This window comes from Pyrgilauda ruficollis, unplaced genomic scaffold, assembly GCF_017590135.1.
Source record: "Pyrgilauda ruficollis isolate IOZ18807 unplaced genomic scaffold, ASM1759013v1 scaffold15, whole genome shotgun sequence".
NCBI lineage: Eukaryota > Metazoa > Chordata > Aves > Passeriformes > Passeridae > Pyrgilauda > Pyrgilauda ruficollis.
Genome location: NW_024513654.1, coordinates 5,446,869 through 5,469,250, shown reverse-complemented (window position 1 = coordinate 5,469,250; position 22,382 = coordinate 5,446,869). Strand labels below are relative to the sequence as shown.

The window sequence follows — 22,382 nt, the reverse complement described above, 5'->3', positions numbered from 1 at the left end:
TTTGTGTTTGTTGGTTTTGTTGGGGTTTTTTTGTTTGTTTGTTTGTTTTTTTGTTTTGTTGTTTTTTTTTTTTTTTGGGGGGGTTTTTTTTTTTTTTTTTTTTTTTTTTTTTTTTTTTTTGGTGGGTTTTTTTTTTTTTTTTTTTTTTTTTTTTTTTACTGAGCAGCCTGAAACTTAACTGGTTTACAATCTTCTGAGAAGAATTTAGAGTCTGTAAGGAAATGCTCTGAGCCAAACAATCTGTATTTGTCCAGAAATGTCCACAACAAATCAGTCAATTCTGCAGTAGCACTTTGTTACAAGAAAAAATAACCTTTTTCCTGGCCTTTGTACAGATAGGCTGTAGCATGTGGTTTTACATAGAGATTTTATAATTATGATTAAAACTTTAGTAACCAATATTTATATTGTTAAATAATTGGATGTTTGCTATTCTGAAACTGGTAGAGCTCATCAATACCTATGTGCAAGCAATATTGGTTGGAGAAAGAGTTGTCCTGCTATGTATGATACCTTAAGGAAATCTGTTTTAGAATGTGATTAAGGAATGTGGCATCTGTGTATACAATGAGTGGTTATTACAGTCAGGAAATGAAAGTGCTTCAGAACAGTCCCCTATTTTCAGGGGTGTAAAATTCTGCTTTAAACACTTAGTCTGAAGTTTAAATTCTGAACACAGTAGCATGTAATTTTAACTTCTGAGAAAAATACTGCAACTGCCTTTGTTTACCTGTAAGTGCCCTACAGCTTTTTTCCCCATTTGCCCATTCATGGTTTTTGTTAATGGTTCTTTAATATTGCTGTCTTGGGACCTATAAAACAGTTGGATTAGAAGAACTGCAAAACTATGCTGAAAATTCTATTCAGGATGTACTTTAAAGTCCACTGAAATTGAATTCTTTCATCAAGGAAAATCTGAATCTGCTTCAGCCAGCTGTCTTAACACCACAGTGTAACCGAGAAGAAATTCCCATTTTTTCTTATTAACAAACTGCCTTAAGGCATATCTAGAGACAACCACACAAAGCAGAGGAGCTCAATTGCAAACTAAGCCTTGAATGCCTGTTTTGATTTCTGTTCTGGAAGTGTTTCAGTTGAAAATCTCAGTGTTGTATTAGATCTCCTGCCGTTTGTGCAACACAGATGAAATACACTTAAGGAACTGGACTCATAGCATGCTTATGCCTATTAAAAAATTGCTGAACAGTCTGCCCTTTAATTTATGTAAATTTATTTTTGAATAGTTGTGACCGTGGAGCCACAAGGGCCTTCGCTCTTAATTTTGCAATACTGGAATTGAGCTATGGTTTGGGCTTTAGGTTGGAAATGTTCAAACTTCTGCCATTGCTGATTTTATCATCAGCATTGTACAAGATTTATTGGCCTCTCTCAGCTTCACTGAGTTCAAAGGATTGTCTTAATGTTCTTGCATTTTCTTATTGACTTTTGACACTGTTTCTTTTCAAAAATGTTTAAAATAAAATAGAAAAACTTGCAAGGTCAGGACAGGAAAATATTTCTACTTTTTTTCTCTCTTCCGTTTCCCCAGGATGCACACAAGCAGACTGTGGGTGCAGTTGCTCTTTTGCAGTCAGATGACATCCTTTCTTCCTCCTAGAGGCAAGGGCCGTTTCAAATGGAATTTTTATTCATACTTTTTCATCTTACTACTTTTCTGTTCTTGGAGAAATACAAAATGGTGAATGGTTCCTGCACCATAACATCTCCACTTCATTTGCAGAAATTAGAAGGTAAAGAGTGAGCAGGGCAGAGGCTTGGAAAGGGGAGCAGGATAAACACTCAGTTCCTGCAGTTGAGATTTTGCTGAGTAAATTGGATTACTTGCTTTACTGCTTTGATCCCTGGGGTTTTAGTTCCTGGTAGGAGCTGCCCTGCCCTGTTATCCCTGCAGGCAAATGTGTGAAGGGGGAATGTTCAATGGAGAGCAGCGTAATGCTGTTCAACCTGGAAAAACTTGACATGGGACATATTACAGAATCCATGTAAACATCCTGGCTCCTTCTGCTTTTAGCCTCTGACTGCTCTGAAATGGCTACTGAGGGTTTGTTCATTGTGTGGTGTGAGATGTCAGTTGAAGCAGCTCCATTTCTGGATAAAAACCAAGCCATAAAGCTCGGTGCAGGGAGTTCCCAGCTGCCTCATAGTGCCTTGCACCCTTCCCTAGGCAGCTGGCTGGAGCCTGAGTCAGAGCCTCTCTGGTCAGGTGAAATCATTCCTTGGAGCTGCTGAGTGATGTGGGATAGGAGGAGACTCCAAAGCCTGTGCAGCACGTGGTGTTTGCTGTCTGACAGGGAAGGAGCTGCAGTGCAGGACTCCCTTCCAGCCTTCATCCTTCCTTCCTTCCTCCACCCCTGGCATGTGGGGAAAAGGGAAAAGCAGCATGGCTGTATTACAGGCCTGGGGGTAAAGCAGGGACACAGCTCCAGCTGAGTAAGGCTTTGATCTGAGTATTTCTTAACATGGGAGTGGTTGATTTTTTTAAGCTACATTAAAGGGGCCTGAAAGCCTCACTGGATTTTCCTACATTTCAAGATGACAAGCTGAGTGGGTGAGGCACAGCATCTTGTGCTGTATTGAGACTTCTCTTTTCCTTGAAGCTGAAAGCTTCCATCTGTTGTCATTCACCACAACTTAAACTGGTTCCACCACTAATGCACTGTCACTTAACACCAGGGCCAGCTAAGGCAGGAGACAGACCTGCCTTGGGCTGGTACGTTGTTAATTTATTCCACATTACAAAGGGGAAGGTTTCCTCTTCCCAGGTCCCTCAAACATGCTGTTTGCTGCTTGTCCCAGTGTTGTTTCCTGACTTGTATCTCTGGACTATGTCTGCTCCTGGCAGTTCTCATCTCAGGGACTGGTTCAAGGCTGAGGATGCCAGGGCCTTTTTAGCAATATATTTTCCCTGTCCTGATTTGGGAAGCAGCTGAGTCAGCCAGGCTGGCAATTTAAATGGCAGGCGCCTGCCCTCCTCTTCTGGAAAATTCTGGTTAGGGCAATAGGAACATTTATGAGAATGGGGGAAAGGGGGATTCAATAATCCTGAGGGAGCTGGGTTTAATGTGGCAAATTTCAGCTCAAGTATTCAGTAAGGAGCTGGTGGAGTTTGAGAAGGGGCAGCTGTAATAACAGACTCTATTACCAGACCTATTCCAGAAGCTTTACTCATGGAGTTGTAATGACATCAGTTTGCTTAAAACATCCAAGTGTGTTGCCAGTGAATTTATAGCTTGTCTAGTTACCATGACGATCCAAAGTTCACCAATATATTCTCTTCTATTTGTTGGCTTTGCTCTACTCTTAGGTTTTGGGGTTTTTTTTGGTGTTTCTTTTTTTTTTTTTTTTTTTTTTTGCTTGTTCCCACTGTGGTTCATGTAATTAGCATTCACTTTAGCCATTCTTAAATTATGTTTAAAAAAGGAGTGGGGAGAGGTGCAGGTCTTCACTGTAGTGCCAGTTACTGTTTACTGAGAGTGGAATCAGACCCCTCCTGCATTTGCCTTTGGTATGTGACAGAAATAGGAATAGGGAAACATGGTTTAGATAATTTAATTGCAGGATGTTATCTGTGCCTCTGCTATTAAAGCTTTGGAAGGAGAAAAACACTTCAGAGTGTGTTGCCCACTTCGCACTCAGAGAGGCAGGCTGAGGCTTAAGCCTGTTCCACCTGACCCTGTGGCAAAATCATGGAATGGTTTGGGTTGGAAGTGACCCTAAAGATCATAAGTTCTAAGCTCCTGCCATGAGCAGATGACGTTTGGCTCAGCAGACCCTTTGATCTGACACAACACAATTATCTTCTTGACTCTGATGAGATTTTACCATGTACTGAAGAACATCACCCCCAGAGGCTGAGTGAGCCTGCAGAGTTCAGTAGGTGCAAACCATCCTTTACCTTTAAAAATTCAGTACAGTTCTCCAGTGGAGTAGTGCAAACTGCCAATTACAGACAGTATCCATATGGTCTTCCTGGAACAGCTTTACAGCATGTTCCACCCCAGTTCCAGCTCCTTAGGATGTGCTGCTGCTCCTGTCTCCTCTTCCCTCGTCTGACCTTCCCCTCAGTAAGTTGTTAGAGGAAGACTCAAAAAAAGGCAGAACTCAAACAAGAAATTAAACTCAATTCCCAACTTCCTGCTTTTGTTCAGTGCCAAAAGCACAGCAGGAGTCTCTCCTTGCAAGAGCTCAGGCCTGCTATTTTTCCTTGCTTTGCTCTATGCTGCTCTCTTCCTGTAGGATGGATTAGATTGGGCATCCATTGTGAAAAGAAATCCAGTCCTCCAGCAATAGGAGAGCAGTGACCTGTGTATTGTGCCCTAAGTTAAATTATGGCACACTTTGAAGGCTGCACTTGTGATAATCATCTTCACATAAATAATTTTGTATTATTTAGTGCATTTCCATCCTTGTCACACAGCCTTAGCAGCACCTCACACAACTACAGGCAGGGGTTGTAGAAGAGGTGGCTCAAAAATCGCTGAAGATGTTATCACAGTCTCCTGTAAGCTCTTTCTGCAGTTCTTCACAGACAGCTGAGGGTCCCTGAATAATTTAATAGGGTCAGCAAAACGTTATTACCTCACTGATCAACATACAAAAATGATCACACATCAAAAGAGCTTTCTTTCTTTGGATAAACACAGCCAACCTGAGAAAGTGGAATTTCTCATTGTCCACCACAAGGTCAGAAAGACATGGCATCTCCTCATGGCTTCAGTGTAAAATCCAAGTTCTAAAGCTCAAGGGCCATCAAGCCTCAAAACTCCTTCAAGCATGTTTAAAAAAACAGGAATTAACTGGTAGTCAAGTCTGTCACCTATTTCCTGAACACTTTTTAAACAACTAAATTAAATCAATATTCTATTGCCATCAGGGTTGCTTTGTCTAATATCACTTCAAGGGCTGCCTCACATCTCGTCCTCAAAAGGAGCACTGTTAGATCACTGAAAACATCAAAGTGCTCTGAGAAGAATCAGCTGGACTTTACCCACAGGAGTGTGATGTCAAAGCCTTCACCAGCTGGGTTCCTGGAAAGGAGCACACCAAAAGTTGCGGCAGAAGAACAAACTTATGTATTCAACAGTCATTTAATTAAGAAATCAATCATGTGAGGAAGCACAGAACACAGGTTGTGTGTTACACAGCCTGTGTTACAGTGCTTTTCTAGCATTTCTCAGCATCAGGTGAGGTGTGTTTATGTGCCTCCAGGCTGGGGCTGCCAAAGCCACGTTGCCAAGTTCTGCCTCTGCAGGCCACACCATCGTAGACCAGATCTGGCACCTTTGCCACCACAGAATCACCATTCAGTCACAAATGCCAGTGGTGCATTCAGGATTCACTTGGATCATTTCTGTATAAAAGCCAGGCTCTAAATGCCCCTGTTGTAGAAGAACTCTGTTTCTTCTGTAGATGACAGAATTTCTGGTTCAAGGTCTGCTCGCTTTATCTGCAATGTAGGAGAAAAGGGAATCAGCACCACCACAGCCTCGTAACTGGATGTTAAGTTCTTGTTACTCCATTGCACTTTGCACAAATTCAAGTACTGCATTCAGGATTTGGAACTTGCTCTTTGTTTAGTTGGGGATCTGAGGGATTTTTTGTTGATGTTTTGGGGCTTTTTTCTCCTCCAACATTTTCTACATGTGCACACATATTGGAAAAAATACTTTTTTTTTCTTTTTCTCCTCCAATATTTTCTACATGTGCACACATATTGGAAAAAATAATTATTTTTTTTAAATAGCGACATTATCTCTGTTCACTAAAGAATCACAGAATCATTTAGGTGTGAAGAGACCTTTAGGATCACCAAATCCAGCTGTAAATATATTTGGGTGACATATAGGAGAACTTCTGCTGTGGGCTGAGCCATTGGGAAGCCCAAAGGGCATCAAGCAGCCCTAATCTCAGTAGATAATTCCTCAAAAGTCCCCTCATTTATGTTCTGTTTGCTTTGTTGTCATAAGAGATTAAGAAATCTTTAAAAAAACCCAAGAAACTAAAATGCCAAATGTTTAGACAAACAAACCACTGAAAATTGCAAGAGTTAGTTCTCCTGACCTTGCCTGCTTCAGACTGTTGTGTAAGTCTGATAAATCTACATGGAAAAGTGTAAATATAAATAACACACAATGCAACTCAGACCTCAGAAGTCCTGTGAGCCTCTGCCTGGTACATGGGCCTTCACAAACAGCCTCTCTGCTGCCCCACTTTAGATGTACCACATTAATCCTGTTGATTTTTTTTTTTTTTTTAATATGTGGCCTTCAGACTGATGGCCGTAGTTCTGGAAGGCTGATTTAATGTCACAATTATCTTAAATCAATTCCTGTGAAAGGACTTACCTCCCCACACTGTGGGAACATACTAAAGGAGACTGGCAGCATCCCTGCTAGGACTGACATAATCACAAACACCCTCACAGGACCCACAGCACGAGGATTTTTAACAAATCTTGCTCTGTCCAAGACATTGAAAAAAGTATGTCAGTACATTGAAAAATAACCTGACAGTGACACAAAGAGCATTAGCTGCTATTTTACTGAAATTAGTAATAATCTAGGCTTATGGTTCCTAAAGATGTTTCCTTACTTCATTTCCTATGTTCTTACTCTTAACTTCCTGTGCTTTTCCTTTGTTTTGTGCTTGCCTGCAGCATTTTCCAAGCTCAGACTGTCAAGATTAAGAAAAAAAGCAGCAAGATCAAAGTGACAAAAGGAGAGAAAGTATATTAGTGCTTTAAAGTGTCTCAGTTCCTTCATTAAGATTTTTCTTGCCTTACCCTCTGTCCTTACACATTTAGTTCCTGTGGGCAGCCCTATTTTGCCTTGTGCAAAAATCTTCTACTTGAGATACATATTTCAAATTTTATTTAACAGCTGCATTTGTCTTCTGGTAACAGGAGTCCCTTAAGCTGATAGGGAATCAATTTAGGCAATATCAAATTACCTGACAGAGATGATCCCTACCTGTACTATTTACATGACAAAAGATCATGACCAAAAGTTCAGGGCAGGCTAAGAACCCTCTCATAAAGCATACTATGTATTCTTCTTAGGATACAGGGATTTAAAATGTTGAAAAGCAAGAACATGTTTTACAACAGGTGGAAAACTATTAGGAAGTTGGGATCCAGCTTTAATTACAAATTCAAGTCCCACATTACCTCTTCAAAAATACAAACCTAAGCTAAGTGCTGTGAACAACCTTGATAGAGACATTGAAACTCAAATCTTAAGTTAGTGAACTGGAGGTTTGTAGGCACTGGAAAAGAGCCTGTCAGGAGAGCACAAACATGCTTCCTCATTCCTACAAACCCTGCAGCACGGGTTCAGACATAACCAGATTCACTTAAAGATCTCAAAGAATCACAGCAGCTGAGCAGCAACTTCCCACATCATCACTTCCACCAAGGCAAGCAATACTGCAAACCCAAGGAGAAAGCTGGCAAATGGTAACAGCCAGACTGAACAGCAGAGTACCACTGCCCAGGCACCCCCAGCCCCCTGCAGTGCCTCTCACCTCTGCACACAGTACATGAGCACTTCTGGCAGGAAGAACGTTGTCCCAAACAAGACTGCTCTGGACAATGCTGTTTCCATAACAGCCTTCAGGGAGAGAGCAAAACAAGTGTTGTCAAAAGAGTGCTCTGGGCAGCTTCAAACACGGCCTGCTTCCCTGAGTGCTTTTTTGTCTTACACTCTGGAGTTTAATGCAACAGGTTAATGAGGGATAACAACACCTATTAGAGGAATTCTTTCTTAAATGGAAGCTAAGAGGCAAATACTCTGCTTATGACTGAGAAATTCCTTTAAAGGAAGGTGAAACTACTGATGAGATTTCCTGCTATAATAATAATTTTGCTAAGACTTGCTTTTTAAAGTTTGCTGAACTTCATGCAATTGATTATACCTTCTGGGCATCCCAACTAGCCTGTGCTAAACCTGAAGTTCTCTCTCCAGCTGTCACCAAATCCTTACGCTCATGCAGTTGTTTCCACAATACAGGGCTTTTCTCTGAGGTGCCCCATCAGAAGATCCAAGAGTCCTATCTCCTTCTGGAGGTGACCAGAGAAAACAGAAATGTCTGTGCCAGTGTCTCTGGTCCTCAGTCTATTGGTGTGGGGAGGCAGCCAACCCTTGATGACACTGAAATTGTGGAACCTGATTCCAGAGACCGAATCCAAGCCTGCCCAAAGATTCAGCACCTGGTGTGGGATTCCTTATTCAATATATCCAACTGTAGCTACTCTCAGCATCACATTCTGCTCTTAGCAGGGAATGAAAGGCAAGTTAAAAAAGTTCTCCACCCCCTCACCTACCTTCTCACCAGCCTTCTTAGACACTCCTACAACATTGCCATTCCTGTCCATCACTTCTATCCCATTATCAAATTCTGGGCTTCTCACCATTGCCACGGTAAATGCACTTGTCAAACCTGCAGGGTTAAAGGGGATTTTGCTTTAATAGAACCCAAAGGACTGCCTCAGTAGTAACATTCATAATGATGTGCTTTTTACATTTCCAGTTCAACAGTTCACAACTGAATAACATGACAGCTTAAAAAAAAACACTGCCCCATGAAAATCTACTTGGAATCTGAATCTGAATCAAGCTACGGAAGCTTGAGAGAGACTGCAAGGCTTCAGGCCTAAAAAGTGCTTTGTCATTATGGATTCAGTGCTTTAAAATAATTTCCATCCAGCTCAAACCACGAGTACTTTGTCTTAACAGAAAGTGGATGGATTTCTGTTGTGGTTAGGTTTTGTCCTGCTCAGCACAAAATCCAGCACAGAAGACAAAATCAGAAAAGGTTGTGTCCTGCATTGAAAGCAAGGGCATAGACTGTCAATCTGGCCTTGCTTGAAAGAAGAGATTGCTCTTTTTATTAGTTCTTGGTAGGGCTATTCAATAAAGACCTTAGTGTACCAGAGGACACTGCAAATGCTGGACTAACATTGATCAATTACCCTTAGGCTTTGCTCTACATTTAAGAAAATGGAAGCACATTTAACACCTGCTTCAAGGAAACAAGTCAGAAACCTCTAATGTACTTCAGAAAGATCTGAGTAGGCATCTCACATAACTTGAAACAGAAGAGATGATGCATTTTAATTTTATCAATTTTTCCCTGAGAAAGGACAACAGAAACTTGCCTTTCTATAAAGGCAACAGAAACATAATTAATGACATTAAATAGTTAAACTAGTCCTGGTGCAAGTTCACCATGGCAGTAGAGTTGTTGCAGTAATGAACTGAGTCCCCCTTTCCCTGCAGGATTAATAATAACCCTGCTGGAACAAGTGTCCCTTTCTGCACTCCCAGAGCGATGTCGCACTCTGGTGTCACAGATGTGCCACACCAGGTCACATCAATGCCACTGCTGCTGCCCTCCTGATGCGTCCTGGTGCTTTCAGATATGTGTACAAAGCTCACAAGAGTGCTTTGCAGCTCTGAAACTAAAACCAGCAAGAATCCAGTGAGGTCAGGGATACTGCACAGTGAGAGCTGGCTCCCACAGAAAGGAGGGGTGCACCAAAGGCAGCCAGAGAAGAAACAGAGACCACACCTGTGCAAAAGCAAGAAAACTCTACAGTCAGTCAGGCAAATGGCCCTCAGGCCAGCTGCACAATGCACAGTTTGTTCCTACTCACCAAGCAGAGGAGCAGGCAGCAGTTTTCTGACAACAAGTTGCATTAATGGGCTCTTCAACGCGTAACGGTTCATGAAGGCAAGAGGGAAAGCCTAAGGCATGGAGAGGAAACAGGCACCACACTGAAAAAATGTGCAGCATTTCAGTGTAACAGGTTAGGAAAATCAATCTGTGACTTAGTTACCATCTATGAAAATAAACAAATGCCTTGGTTTAACATAATATATAACATAACAAAATATATGTCTTCTCCAGTTAATGTAGGTGCTTGTAATCACTCTTTGTGATAAAAAAAGCATTCAGCATTATTATGTAGAGGAGAGCAGCAGTGTGAATACACAGACAGAAAAAATAAAATAATTACCTCTGACTAATATTCCTTGGACATTCGTCCAACTGCATTGTGTCACACACTCCTCTCTCCCCCAAACAGGAAATCTGGTTTGCTTCTGTATTTTTCCTGCTTCTCTGCAGTTTCAGCCCAACTCTATAGTCCCATAATACACTTGCAGGAAGTTTCATTTAGGAATAAAGGGCCAGGGCACCAGCTGGCCAGCAAAGACTCCCCTGAAGGACAAAGGGAAGCACTCCCATGATGACCCACAGGCAGGGCTGCCTCCCCAGATTTCTGTAAGCCCTGAGCAATCCTGGCCAGCTGTTTTGCCCTGCAGTGGGCAGAGGTGAAACTCCCTCTAACAGAAGCAAAAACAATCACATTTTTCTGCCAGAAGCTTATGAAAATCACTGTTTTGTATGGGGGGGGGGGGAGTGAGGAGAGGCATTACAGACACATCTACACTTGTGATGAGTGTCATGATAATTCCTGAGCTCATTCTGGTGTAGCAAACTCAAGAAACCACAAACTCCTATTCCAGCAGAGAGCACAGGGTCAGCTCCCTTCTGGAACACTAATTTCCCTGCATCCAGGGCAGTATTTTCATGGCTCTGCTGTTCCTGGGATTTGAGCAAACACTGTCCAGTACTGATGCTTGCAGACCTCACCACTTGTTTGGAGTTAGATCTCTTCCACAGCACCACATCAAAAATCAGCTACAACAGTGGCTCACCCTGTGTTTGTAAACACTGGCCAGCTCCTCTCACTACCTGTTTGCTGAGCTTGCAAAACAACAAAGACATTGACACAAGAGGAAGCATCAGGGGAAGCAGAGCAAAATAATGGCTGACAGATGATCAGAAAGTATTCTTATTCTGAACAGTTCTGTGGCAAGACATCAGAGCAGAGCACCAGAGCACAGTCCTGAAGGATATCTGGCACAGTGGATATCCTGAGGGACATCTGGCACTTGGTGCCTACTCCTTCTCAGGAGAGCTTGTTAGGAAAGCAGTCACTGAGCAAATACTTACACCAACAAAGGCTGAATAGGAAATGGCTCCCAAGCCAAGCAAGAGCTGCTTTTGATGAAGTGAGTATTCCTAAGGACAGAAAAACACACTGCATAAATACATTGTAAAACACTTGCAAATCAAGTTCAAAATGGCATCTGCACAATGAAAATGATTACAAAAATAAAAATCAACACTCACTTCAGCCTTTGGTGTGCCATTTCCATTTACCAGAGTGAATGCTGTGGTGTATGTGTGAAACACAAACTGCAGAAACAAGAGATTGTAAGAAAAATTGAATTCAGGATTGAGACTAAAAGACCTGTAAAAGGTAGAAAGAAAGAGGCAATTACCTGCCAAAAAAAAGAATGCCTTGCGTGGCGTTGAATGGATGAAACGATGACCTAAGAGGAAAATGCACAAGAAAATGGAGTTTGAAGAGTGTAGAGGTTTTTGGTGCAGGAGCACCAGGAGAACTGCTGAGGTAGCACGGGCAGCAGTGTCAAAGGCTCCAGCCAGTGCCCAAGGCCATCAGCCCTGGTTCCAGGCTGAGACATTCTCTTGTTACAGAGGTGGCACGTTCATTTTTCTGTTCAATAGAAAGCATACAGACATGTAGAAAACACAGACACATAGTGGTAAAACATTATGTGCAAGAATATTGCAGCAAGATGCTTTCTTACCCAAAAGAAAAATGCATTTGTGCCTGTGAAACTTAAATAGATGCAAATAAAATAACTAAGGTAACAAATGTCTAATTAAAGAAATGATTGAGAAAGGGTCAGATTGGTTTTGCCAGGGTTATGAATACTAACTTAGATCTAACTGATCTAAGATTTTAGGAGTTAATTCCCAGCTTCCTCTCAAATTCAGACAGTGAATAAGCACTTCAGCTTTAATAAACCACAACCTTTCCTGAGGTTTCGAGCTCAAGGTGTGGAACACTCTCAAAAAAAAAGTCAATCAAGATAAGAATATAAAATGTTGAATAAGAGATAGGGTGAGAATCTCCAAAGCCTCAGAGAAGGATCAGTAATTCATTTAATATTAGTGGATCAACCATCTTTATTATTAATGCCAGCACTGACTCTAACTACATCTATAAGAGTGCATTAAGCTGCAAATATCAAAAATAAGTATTTCTATTAATTTTATTACTGTTATTAATGAATTTTATAGCCATCAAGACTTTCATTGTACTTTCTAGCAGTGATGTGTAAGTTCATGCTGTAATGTCTGTATGGAATGACATATCTCAGGATGTACACTCATAGGCCAAGACCAAACCCAAAGAATCTAAATTTATAAATAAGCACATGATTACAGCTACAAATTTTATGAAACAAAATGGTGCCATTTTTGAGCACAGTAACAAGAGTTTATTTTTATATCTTTGGTAATTTACTGACAACACCATTACTTGCAAATGCACATCCACATAAGAAAAAAATAATATTCTGGGTCTGAGACACAGAACACAAGGCTCCAACCCCTTCCCACTGCAGCTCCAGATTTCTGAGGCTGAACAGACCAAACCCAGGCCGTGCTCTCATTGCTGAGTGATCTCACCTTGCGTCAGAAAGCTGTCCTTCACACAGGAACAATCCCGTGGAATGCTGCTGGAGAAGGGTAACTAACAGCTTTGGACTTCCAGGGAGACTCTTTAAGGGCTTGATTTCCAGGTTACTCAGCACTTCCCATAAAACAGATGTCTTTCAAACAGCTTGTGCTGAAGCTACAATGAAGCCCCAAAACTTCTATTTCCTCCCTCCAACCCCTGGCTATGGAAAATGGAAGCCTTGCTGGGTGCACACTGGCATCTGTCACGATTACTCACCAAGGGAAGAGTTATGGGCATGAAAGCTAAAAAGAAAGAGAACTTTATTTCAGCAACAATAACATCTGTGAGTGCAGATGGATGGTCTTGAGCAGAAAATTCCCCTAACTTCCCTTGTCTATTTCCATCTCCAAGTGAAACACTGCCCAAAACCCCCAGCATCACCATTAACTTCAGCCCTAAGCTTTATCTCTCACTCCCGGCTCAAGAAGCCACAATCCCTGCTCAGATTTCACAGCCAAAAGGAGCCCTCATTAACTCCCCTCCCCAGGGCTGCTTGGAAATGAAATAACTGAAGAGAAGTTCAGCTCTCTGTTCCAAAAGAGAGGTGTAACAAAAGCTGCCACAGTTGTGAGGGTCACAGGAGATAATGAGTACATAGCCTCAGTGTGCTTATCTCTGATTAACAACCTATGCTACCTAAACAAAGCCCAAGCACACCTGATCTGTCACCAGAATGTAAATTCATCCAGCAGCCACAGCCATCAGGGGAAAAACGTAAATTACAGCAGACAGTTAAATGTGGAGGGATTTGGGAAGTCATTCTGCAGCAACAAGAAGCAGAGACTAATCAGAGTGTTTCCATCTAGATGAGCAGATTATCCCAGGGAGAAATTCCTCAGCAGGACCATAGGAATAAATAAATCAGTCTTCAACACATTTAACAATGCAACTAAGAGAAGAGTCTGCTTGCTCTTCTCTGTGGAGAGGAGTGTCACTGTGGTATCACAGCAGCTGTTCACCATGAGCTATTCCTCCCTGATGCTTCAGTCACACACATAAAATTTCACTCAAGGGAACCTACCTGGAGGTCTAAACAAAACAGGAATTATCTTGTCTGTATCAGGGTGTACGCTGGACTTAAAAAGGAAAAAAAAAAAAAAAGCAAATTAGAACATCTTTGCCATACTTGAATAAGGAAAAAAAAAAATCTAAATATTTTGTAAACTTACCAGGCTTAGCAAGAAGGCTTTTTTGGTCTACAACAGTTGGAAAATTAGGTTAATAATTAAATTTCAGAAGAGGCTGGGTAAAATCTTCTTTCTAAATTTATTCTATGTCTTTTTCTAATAACTTCTTTTAATACAAAGTGTATCTATTTATATATCCCTTTAATTCTATTCTTCCCCTAAAATTTCTCTCCATAAACTCACTGTTGAATATAAAGCATTCCCAACCCATGAGCTGTGTAACAGCACCAAAGCACACACTAGAGCAGAACAGAAGGTTAATTTTAAAAAGTTAAAACTAGTAGGCATTTTAAACCATAAAACAACAACTGAATATGGATAAACACTTATGTTAAGACTTTAACTGCAGTCCAGAATACCTGATTATTCTGTATGGGCTCATTTAGGGTCTTCTCATTGATTAGTATTGATAACCTGGTTGTTTTTATTTCATTCTGTATTTGAGAGAAAAGAATAAACAAAACAAACAAAACCTCCTCAGTTTCAATATTTTAAGTGAAATATATCAGCTATAAAACAAACCTAGAAGCTAATGATGTATCTGTTCCTTGCAGTGAAAGCAAGAACACTCCTAGACACAATGAATTCACAATTACAGAACTATTGGGATAATTCAACTGCTGGCACAGCAGCCACAGTCTGAGCAGGGCTGCTGAGATGCCTAGAAATGTCCCTTGGTTTATGTCATCAGAAGTGCACACACGTGTGTTTCTGTTTAAGGTAGAGCTGTGGAATGCTTCGGGTGGAGAGGGACCTCAAATCCCACCCAGCGCCACCCCAGCCACGGCAGGGACACCTTCCACTGTCCCAGGTGCTCCAAGCTCCGTCCAGCCTGGCCTTGGGCACTCCGGGGATCCAGGGGCAGCCACAGCTGCTCTGGGCGCCTGTGCCAGGGCCTGCCACCCTAACCGGGAGGAATTTCCTTCAGCGATCCAATCTAACCCTCCTCTGTCAGTGCAAAGCCATTCCCCTGTCCCAGCACTCCGTGCCCTTGCCCAAAGCCCTTCCCCAGCTCTCTGCAGCCCTTTGAGGCAGCGAAAAACGACATCTCGCTACGTTCCTCACGAATTTCCTTCTCCTCAGCAGCCCTGCGGTGAGCCCGCTTCCCAGCCCGGCACAGCCACAACCCCTCAGGCCGCTCGCTCCTCGCGACCTTCCCCGCGGTACTCACGGAGGACTTGAGGAGCAGCAGCGGATCCAAGGCGTCCGCCCAGAGGAGAAACCTCTGGAAGAAAGACTGAGGGAGACAGGGAGGAGGCGTTATTTCGGACCTTCCCTAAGCACGGCCCGTGCCCCCATCCCGGCCCGCGGTGCCCACCTGCCCCTCCGCCCTCCAGAAGCGCAGGTTGGCGTCCATGGAGCCGCGGCACCGGAAGCGCCGCCGGGCCCGGTCCGGTGCCGCACGCTCCGCCCGCCCGCGGAGCCGCCGCGCCGGGGCCCCGCTACCGGCGGCGCGAAGCGCTGGGGAGCGGCCCCGCGGCCTTTTCCCTTCCAGCGGCTGCCCCCGGGGCCGTCCCCGCGGCCTTTTCCCTTCCAGCGGCTACCCCCGGGGCCGTCCCCACGGCCTTTTCCCTTCCAGCGGCTGCCCCCGGGATGGCAAGGCAAGGCCCCGCGGCCTTTTCCCTTCCAGCGGCTGCCCCCGGGAAGGCAGAGCCGAGGAGCCGGGCTGCGGAGACACGCCGCGCCCTCCGCGGGATGGCGGCGGGAGGAGAAGGCCGGGCCAGGTGAAGGTCGGGGTGTCGCAGCTCCGCAGGCACAACGCGGCCACTTTAGTGCGGCAAATACCGGGTTAACTGGGAAAAACCCACGGTTACATTTGACAAAACAACCAAACACCGAGACTGAAAAGATTTGCAGCTGGTGGAACCTGGAGCATCAGCACGGACACCGCTTCGGTCTCATTTTTACATCCTTTGTTACCGTGGGGCATTGATCCCCGTTACAAAGCTAACTCGGCTCAGGCACCTTCTGCTTCTTTGCTCGGAGGGACAGGGGATGATAAACAGAAGCACACAGAGTGTTTATTGATCTGTGCAGCCCCCCCGGGACTTTGTGTCCACGGGCTGCTCCCCACGGCAGTGCAGGACTGAGCTGCTGAGGCAATGAACACATCCAGTTCCTTCCAGAGACACAGGGCTCAGGGGAAAGGGAAAGAAAAGCAAAGCACCACACCTGCTGCTAGGCCATGTTAAGATTATTTTATTATCGTTAGAGAGATGCTACATCAGTTTCAAGCAGCACAACTCAAATTCAAGTGAAAGAAAACTGGTCATTAACTCCATTAAGTGCACTGTGGGGGTTCACGGTTTTATCATCTCCCAAACAAAATTAAAGTTCATGCTTGATAGTGCTCATGAGTAGCTGCACTTTTTTTAAAATGGCACATACTGACATTCATTCCATGTCTTAGTGCATTTACACACAAAACCAATTATTTAAAAATTATTTTTACTTGTTACATTCATCTCTTCCTGTGCAAAATTCATTAAAAACAAACGTATCAAAATTCTATCCTTGCATTGTTTCAAACTTTTTTTTTTTTTGACAGACTTTTATGTTGTGTGAGAAAACAAAGTGCAGGACATTTTCTGGTACAAAACTAGATAAAGAAAAAGGAAAAAGCCAGTGGAAGGCAACTGTAACTTGTGTACTCATCACATTCAGGATGATTAATGGTCACAGAAATCCATGAAAGTGAAGTTGCAGAAGGCAGGGGGAAAGCCTTAGTTTTACCCTTTTTAAAGCAAGACAAGGGAGTCAGTAAATATTTCAGCATTTAATTTCTTCTTAAACATGAGAAAATGACAGCTTTTATTTTTATTATTAATTTTTACAATCACAGCTGTTTTCCTAATGTCTTCAGTGGACAAAACTAAAGAATTTTGTCCACAATTTGAGTGTTTATTTATGCACTTTTTCAAAATATTCTTTGGAGCCTTCTGGGCTTGGTTTAATCTGTCAAGAAAAGAAAGTTAAGTTATTACCTGGAACAGATATGATAAAAAAAATTACAGATTTGATACTTTATCCAAGAAAATCCATGCATCCTTTATAAAAACAGTAATCTGTTTATGCAGTTGATTGAAAGACAAAAGCCTAGATCATGTACAACTCATACTTGAAAATTTCAAGTATAAATCACATTTTTCCTGTTAAATTACAATGCATTAAGTAAGAAATCTGAACTCAGTTAATGTATAAACCACGTTTTTCCTGTTAAATTACAATGCACTACAAAGTAAAAAATTCTGAACTCAGTTACTGGCGAGTCCAAGTCAAATCTGGAGTTTTGAACACAATTTGCATCTCCCAAAAGGAACCCAGTAACTTTCTTCACAGAAATCCCACACTTACTATCAGACAGACTAAACTGGCCCAGCCAACAACAGCTTTGTGTTTAGACAAGAGGCACAGACCCAGCGAAGCACCTCACGCCCCAGTGGATCCCAGCCCTCCAGACAAGCACAGTGGCTGTCTTTAGGAGGATGACATTCAGCCCTGAGAGGCACTCACCGTTGGGGAGTCTGGAGTCCAGTTGGCCGGGCACACCTCGCCGTGTGTCTCCACGAACTGGAAGGCCTTGACCAGGCGCAGCGTCTCGTCCACGCTGCGCCCCACGGGCAGGTCGTTGACACTCAGGTGCTTGATGACCCCGTTCGGGTCAATGATGAACAGGCCCCTGCAATGGAGCAGCACTTCAGGCAAGGCAAATCAACTTCCAAGGCCAAACACAACGAACTGTGTCACCATGATGTTTTATGAAAATACATTGGGCTAGGATTTTCTCCTGAGGAGCTGAGAAGCCTCAGAAAAGAAATGTAAACAATAACTGTCTGATGGCTGTGGAATGTGGTCTGAACATTGTTTACCACCAGGTGCATCCTTCATTGGTCCGTGTGAGTTGCTTCCACTTAAAAACCAATCAAAGATCCTGTTGTGTCGGACTCTCTGAGAGTCACGAGCTTTTGTTATCATTCTTTTCTATTCCTTTCTAGCCTTCTGATGAATCCTTTCTCTCTATTCTTTTTAGTATAGCAATATAATATAATACATAATGTAATATAAAATATATAATGTAATATATAACATATAATGTAATATAATATGTAATATACTATACTATACTATATCAGCCTTCTGAAACATGGAGCCAAGACTCTCATCTCTTCCCTCGTCCTGGGACCCTCGAACACAACCACAGAATTGGGTGCACAATTTCAGCAAGGTAGTTAGCCCCAGTGACACACATCAGTGAGGACGGGAACTGCAGCATTTGGGATCTTGTTTGTTAGCAAAGTGATCCGCTGCTGTGGTACTGTGAAACTATAAAGTATGTCTGAGACTGTTCAATCCAGGCAGAGAGAGCAAAGGGAGAACTCAAGTGTTCCACCTGTACTTCAAAATTGAAAGCTGGAATCCTGCTCAGGTCTTTTTGGTCAAATCTGTAGGTGCTGAGTGAAAAGCTGCTTGTGCATTACGCTATTAAATTAAATCCCGTTGCATACAAGTATTTGTGAAAACCAAAGTCCCAGTCTTACCATACTAATTAACTTAATCTCTCAGTAAACAAATGCCAAAAGTTCCTGATCCAAAGACATCAGGAACTAAAGGTCTCCAGAAGACTCCTACCCAATCCACTAGTTTCTCAGAGACTACTATGGAAAAAAAAAAAATTATCAGAAATTGCCTTTCTATGCTGCTCTTTTTCTTTATTGACATCTTCCTTTCTCCCCCTCTCTCAGAGCAGAAGAGCTGGCTTTTCCCTCACAGGTTTTCAGAGAGACCTGGAGCCATTCTCAGCTTCATGGCCAAAATGAGCAGGTGTCCTTTTCCTGGGGTGGGATCCAGCCAGCCTGCAGCAGAAGACATCTCACAGTCTTCACCTGATGCCAATTCCCCACAGGAGGGACAGCGTTCCTTATGTTGGTTAGACTGGGTTGTGTCACAGCACAGCAGTCGAGCCTTACCTCAGTGCTATGCCAGGTTCTTCCAGCAGCACCCCATAAGCACGGGAGATCTGTTTTGTGAGGTCTGACAGAACTGGAATATTCATTTTGCCCAAACCGCCGCTCTAGAGAACAGAGAAAGATTCCACTTGGTTACAAAAAGCTCCACCTTCAAAAGCTCATCCTTCCTGGGCTGCTGGATTCCATGTTCTTGAGGACACAGTAACAACGAAGAACAACCACAGCATCTGCTCCATGAAAGGAACCAAGCATGTGTGGTGTTGCTTGGGTTTGCTTTGTTTGTTTTAAAGTAGTCAGGAACAGTTTGTTTCTTTAGAAAGTGAAAATTTCTTTTGCACTGAGCATTTTAGAATTGCTGATTTTGGTGGTAAGAGGCTACCAATGGCAACAGCCATACATTTCCAGAAAAACTTCCTTTGTATCCTATTCAGGAGCTTTGAATAGAAAAGTTTCTAGTGCATATTTAAGTGCTCAGAACTAAATAGGATGAACATGGTGGGGAGGGAAGGGAAACAAACCTGCAAACCAACAAACTTTGGAGCACACATCTGATGAGGAACAGCTGAGGGAGCTGAGGATATTTAGCCTGGAGAAAAGGAGGCTCAGGGCTGATCTTATCCCTCTCTACAACTACTTAAAAATGGGTGTAGCCAGGTGGGGGTAAGCCTCTTTTCCCATGTAACAAGGGACAGGAAAAAGGAAATTATGTCAAATTGCACCAGGGGAGGTTTATATCAAATATTATTAAAAATTTCTTCACAGAAAGGATTGTCAGGCATTGGAAAAGGCTTCCCAAGGTATGGGAAAAAAACATGTGGATGTGGCACTTGAGATCATGGTTAGTGGTGAACACGGTGATGGTGAGTTCATCATCACATCGTCATCATGGGACTTCATGATCCTAGAGATCTTTTGCAACCTTAACAATTCTGATTCCAAACACAATGCTCTTACCAAGACACTAAGTATGTGAGAGTTCTGCTGCTCCATTCAGTGCACATGGTTATTTTTTTGTTTTGCCTCTCACAAATCAATTTAAATACTATTTGAAGAGTCAAACAATATTTCTTTCAGTTTTGCCACAGAGACTGCAAGAGAGATAAGTTCTCTAACCTTGAAACAAGGCTGGAGTTTGTTAGCTTTGCTATTCTTGGCATCATCAGTGAATCACTGTGTAATCTCAGCCACAGACCCTGATCCTGAGTTCCCTAGAGCTTTGAGCACAGATGTCAGACAAACCAAGAGTTCAGCTTCTCTGGGTGTCAGTTTCCTGCCTGTGCCACCATGGAATTCTTTCCACCCTGTGCAGGGTGTTTTGAGCTGGGCTTGATGATCCTTGTGGGTCCCTTCCAACTCAGAGCAGTCTGTGCATCTGTAAAACACTGTGCACAACTGACATACCCTGAACACCTTTGGGATAAAGCTGGGAAGTCAGGCCACAGTCACACTGCTGAGCTTTGAACAAAACATGCAGAAAAGAAACACTCCTGACAGGCACAGCCAAGGTGTATTAAATGCAGCAAACTCTCCTCCCTTCCCTGCACATTCCAGTTGCCAGAAGGCACCCAGCCTGCAGCACTACTGCACACTGCTGGCCACACAGGCTGGGACTGATGGCACAGACACTTCTGCACCTTCATGGGACACTTGTGGTTCTCTACAACTACCTAAGCCAGGGAGATGCTTTATGTCATCAAAAGCAGGTATTGAAAGAGACTCCTCTCCAGTAACAGGCTGTCTTTATCACTTTCTTTCCCTAAAGAAAGCCAAAAACCTCCATTTGTACTGCAAGAGTGGAACCCTTTCAGCAAGTGAGAATTAGTGATACAAGTGCTCCAATAAACTGCTGGCTCCTCTGCTTCCAACCTGAAGCCACCAGTGTTGGGTAATTGTTAACAGTAACGACTGAACAGCTGCTGCTCCTTTTCTGTGATAGTTTCTGTGCATTATCAGCTGTCACAGGCACTTTGGGACAGTGGCATGTAAACTGAGCATTTGTCTTTTGAGATAAATGTACAAGGATGCAATGTTATCAACAAGGCTATCATCACAGCAAAACAAGTTAAAAACCCAAGCCAGATAATTACGAAAAAGAAAACAAAAAAAACAGAGGTCAGAATTATGTCATCAAATGTAGAAATTGATTGCATACGACTTTAGGAAATCTACTAAAAATCAGCGTTGACACATTTATTCAACTCTTCTCTGGAGCTCTTGTGAAAAGAAACTAAACTAACAGAGAAAGCCCCAAAAGATACTCAATTCCTACCTTTCGTGGTGTGTTTATCCATGCCAGATGAGTAAAATGAGAGTCCACCGAAACTGCCACCACTTCACAGTTCACATCACGAAATTCTTTTGCTTTGTTGCTGAAAGCCACAATTTCCGTGGGGCAGACAAAGGTGCTGGTGGGAAGACAGATCAGGCTGTATAATTCTGCCATCTTCTCTAGAGAAGGCTCTCATGTCTGTTTCTAGGCATTTTCTTTTGACTGATAATTTGACCCATGTTTCCTGCTCAAGATTAGTTTCAGTCTCAAACCAAAAGTCACAGCCATACAACTGGTACACCAGTTACCATCTCTGAGTTCTAGACAGATTGCTTACAAATATGGAGAAACTATCTCTGCTAGAGACTCTCCGGACAGACAGTTTCTGGAAACTATAGCAGATAGATCTGCAGGTTAAACCCTTCTCCACGCGCCCACATGCATCAAGATACTCCTGGCAATTCAAGTCTTCAGAGCAGACTGACCCCCATTTTATCATGTTTTGTGCTAAAGCTGTTTAGCTGCAGTTCTGCTGGCCTTGCTTCTTCAAGGACAGAGTCTCCAAGGCAGTCCCAAACTGCAAGGCAATGCCCTCACCCCTGGGATCTGACTGTAACAGGAACCACAGCCAGCTCCTGATGCAGGCCCTGCAGCCAGAAGATGCTCTCCAGCCACCCTATCCACTGCTTTAACACACAATGGCCGTGTGCACCCAATTTTATCACTCCCACTCTAGAAACAGGCACATGTGCCCTGCAAGACTGGCCCAAATCGAACAAAACCAGAACGACCTGCAACGCTTGAAATGACCTTCAGCGGGACAGGAGGCCCATCGGGAAGAGGAGAAACCCGCACTCACAAGTCCAGGGGGTAGAAGAAGAGAACCAGGTATTTCCCCTTGAAATCATCTAGGCTCAGCTCCTTGAACTCTCCGTTAACGACGGCCGTTCCCTTGAAGGCCGGGGCGTGCTGGGTCACCGCCGCGGCGAACCGCGAGGAGCCTGCGGAGGGGAGAACGCAGAGCTGCGGGCCGGGCCCGGGGGCGCTCCCGGGGCGCGTTCCCCGGCCGCCCTCCCGCACTTACCGAGGCTGAAGGGGCGGCGGGCACAGGCCGGGGGCCGTGCCGTTCCTCTCGTCCCGGCGGCGGCAGCCACGGGCACCTGCGGGGACAGGGAGGGTCAGGGCGGCGGCGGGGCCGGGCGTGCGGGCAGGGCCGCGGGCGGTCCCTCACTCACCGCGGCGCGGAGCAACCTCCCCAGTGCGGCGGCCATGTCGAGCGGCGGGCGGAGCGGGGCGGAGCGGGCCGCCGGGGGCGGGAACCC

General features: G+C 43.7%; 2 protein-coding genes across 2 annotated transcripts; both read right to left on the bottom strand.

Moving 5' to 3' along the window:
- Nucleotides 1-5,089: 5,089 nt before the first annotated feature.
- Nucleotides 5,090-15,294, bottom strand: SFXN4 (sideroflexin 4). Its single transcript, XM_041461067.1, has 14 exons — nt 15,143-15,294; nt 14,996-15,061; nt 14,184-14,258; nt 13,807-13,833; nt 13,659-13,713; nt 12,854-12,879; nt 11,370-11,420; nt 11,218-11,283; nt 11,038-11,106; nt 9,674-9,764; nt 8,342-8,457; nt 7,543-7,628; nt 6,366-6,480; nt 5,090-5,467 (listed from the first exon to the last, which is right to left on the bottom strand). Exons 1-14 carry the CDS (start codon nt 15,179-15,181, stop codon nt 5,390-5,392), a joined length of 960 nt encoding a protein of 319 aa, XP_041317001.1. The 5' UTR covers nt 15,182-15,294; the 3' UTR covers nt 5,090-5,389.
- Nucleotides 15,295-16,587: 1,293 nt separating this feature from the next.
- On the bottom strand, nt 16,588-22,382 carry PRDX3 (peroxiredoxin 3). Its single transcript, XM_041461068.1, has 7 exons — nt 22,296-22,382; nt 22,145-22,220; nt 21,920-22,061; nt 21,061-21,196; nt 18,792-18,895; nt 17,338-17,503; nt 16,588-16,779 (listed from the first exon to the last, which is right to left on the bottom strand). Exons 1-7 carry the CDS (start codon nt 22,329-22,331, stop codon nt 16,726-16,728), a joined length of 714 nt encoding a protein of 237 aa, XP_041317002.1. The 5' UTR covers nt 22,332-22,382; the 3' UTR covers nt 16,588-16,725.

Coding starts and splice junctions, on each gene's coding strand:
- SFXN4 (XM_041461067.1), bottom strand. CDS start 15,181: ATGGACGCCAACCTGCGCTTCTGGAGGGCGGAGGGGCAG. Junction 14,259..14,995: donor TGCTGCTCCTCAAGTCCTCC/GTGAGTACCGCG, acceptor TCTCAAATACAG/AATGAAATAAAAACAACCAG. Junction 5,468..6,365: donor TGTTCCCACAGTGTGGGGAG/GTAAGTCCTTTC, acceptor CCTACATTGCAG/ATAAAGCGAGCAGACCTTGA.
- PRDX3 (XM_041461068.1), bottom strand. CDS start 22,331: ATGGCCGCCGCACTGGGGAGGTTGCTCCGCGCCGCG. Junction 22,221..22,295: donor GGAGGTTGCTCCGCGCCGCG/GTGAGTGAGGGA, acceptor CTGTCCCCGCAG/GTGCCCGTGGCTGCCGCCGC. Junction 16,780..17,337: donor GGACTCCAGACTCCCCAACG/GTGAGTGCCTCT, acceptor TTTTCTTGACAG/ATTAAACCAAGCCCAGAAGG.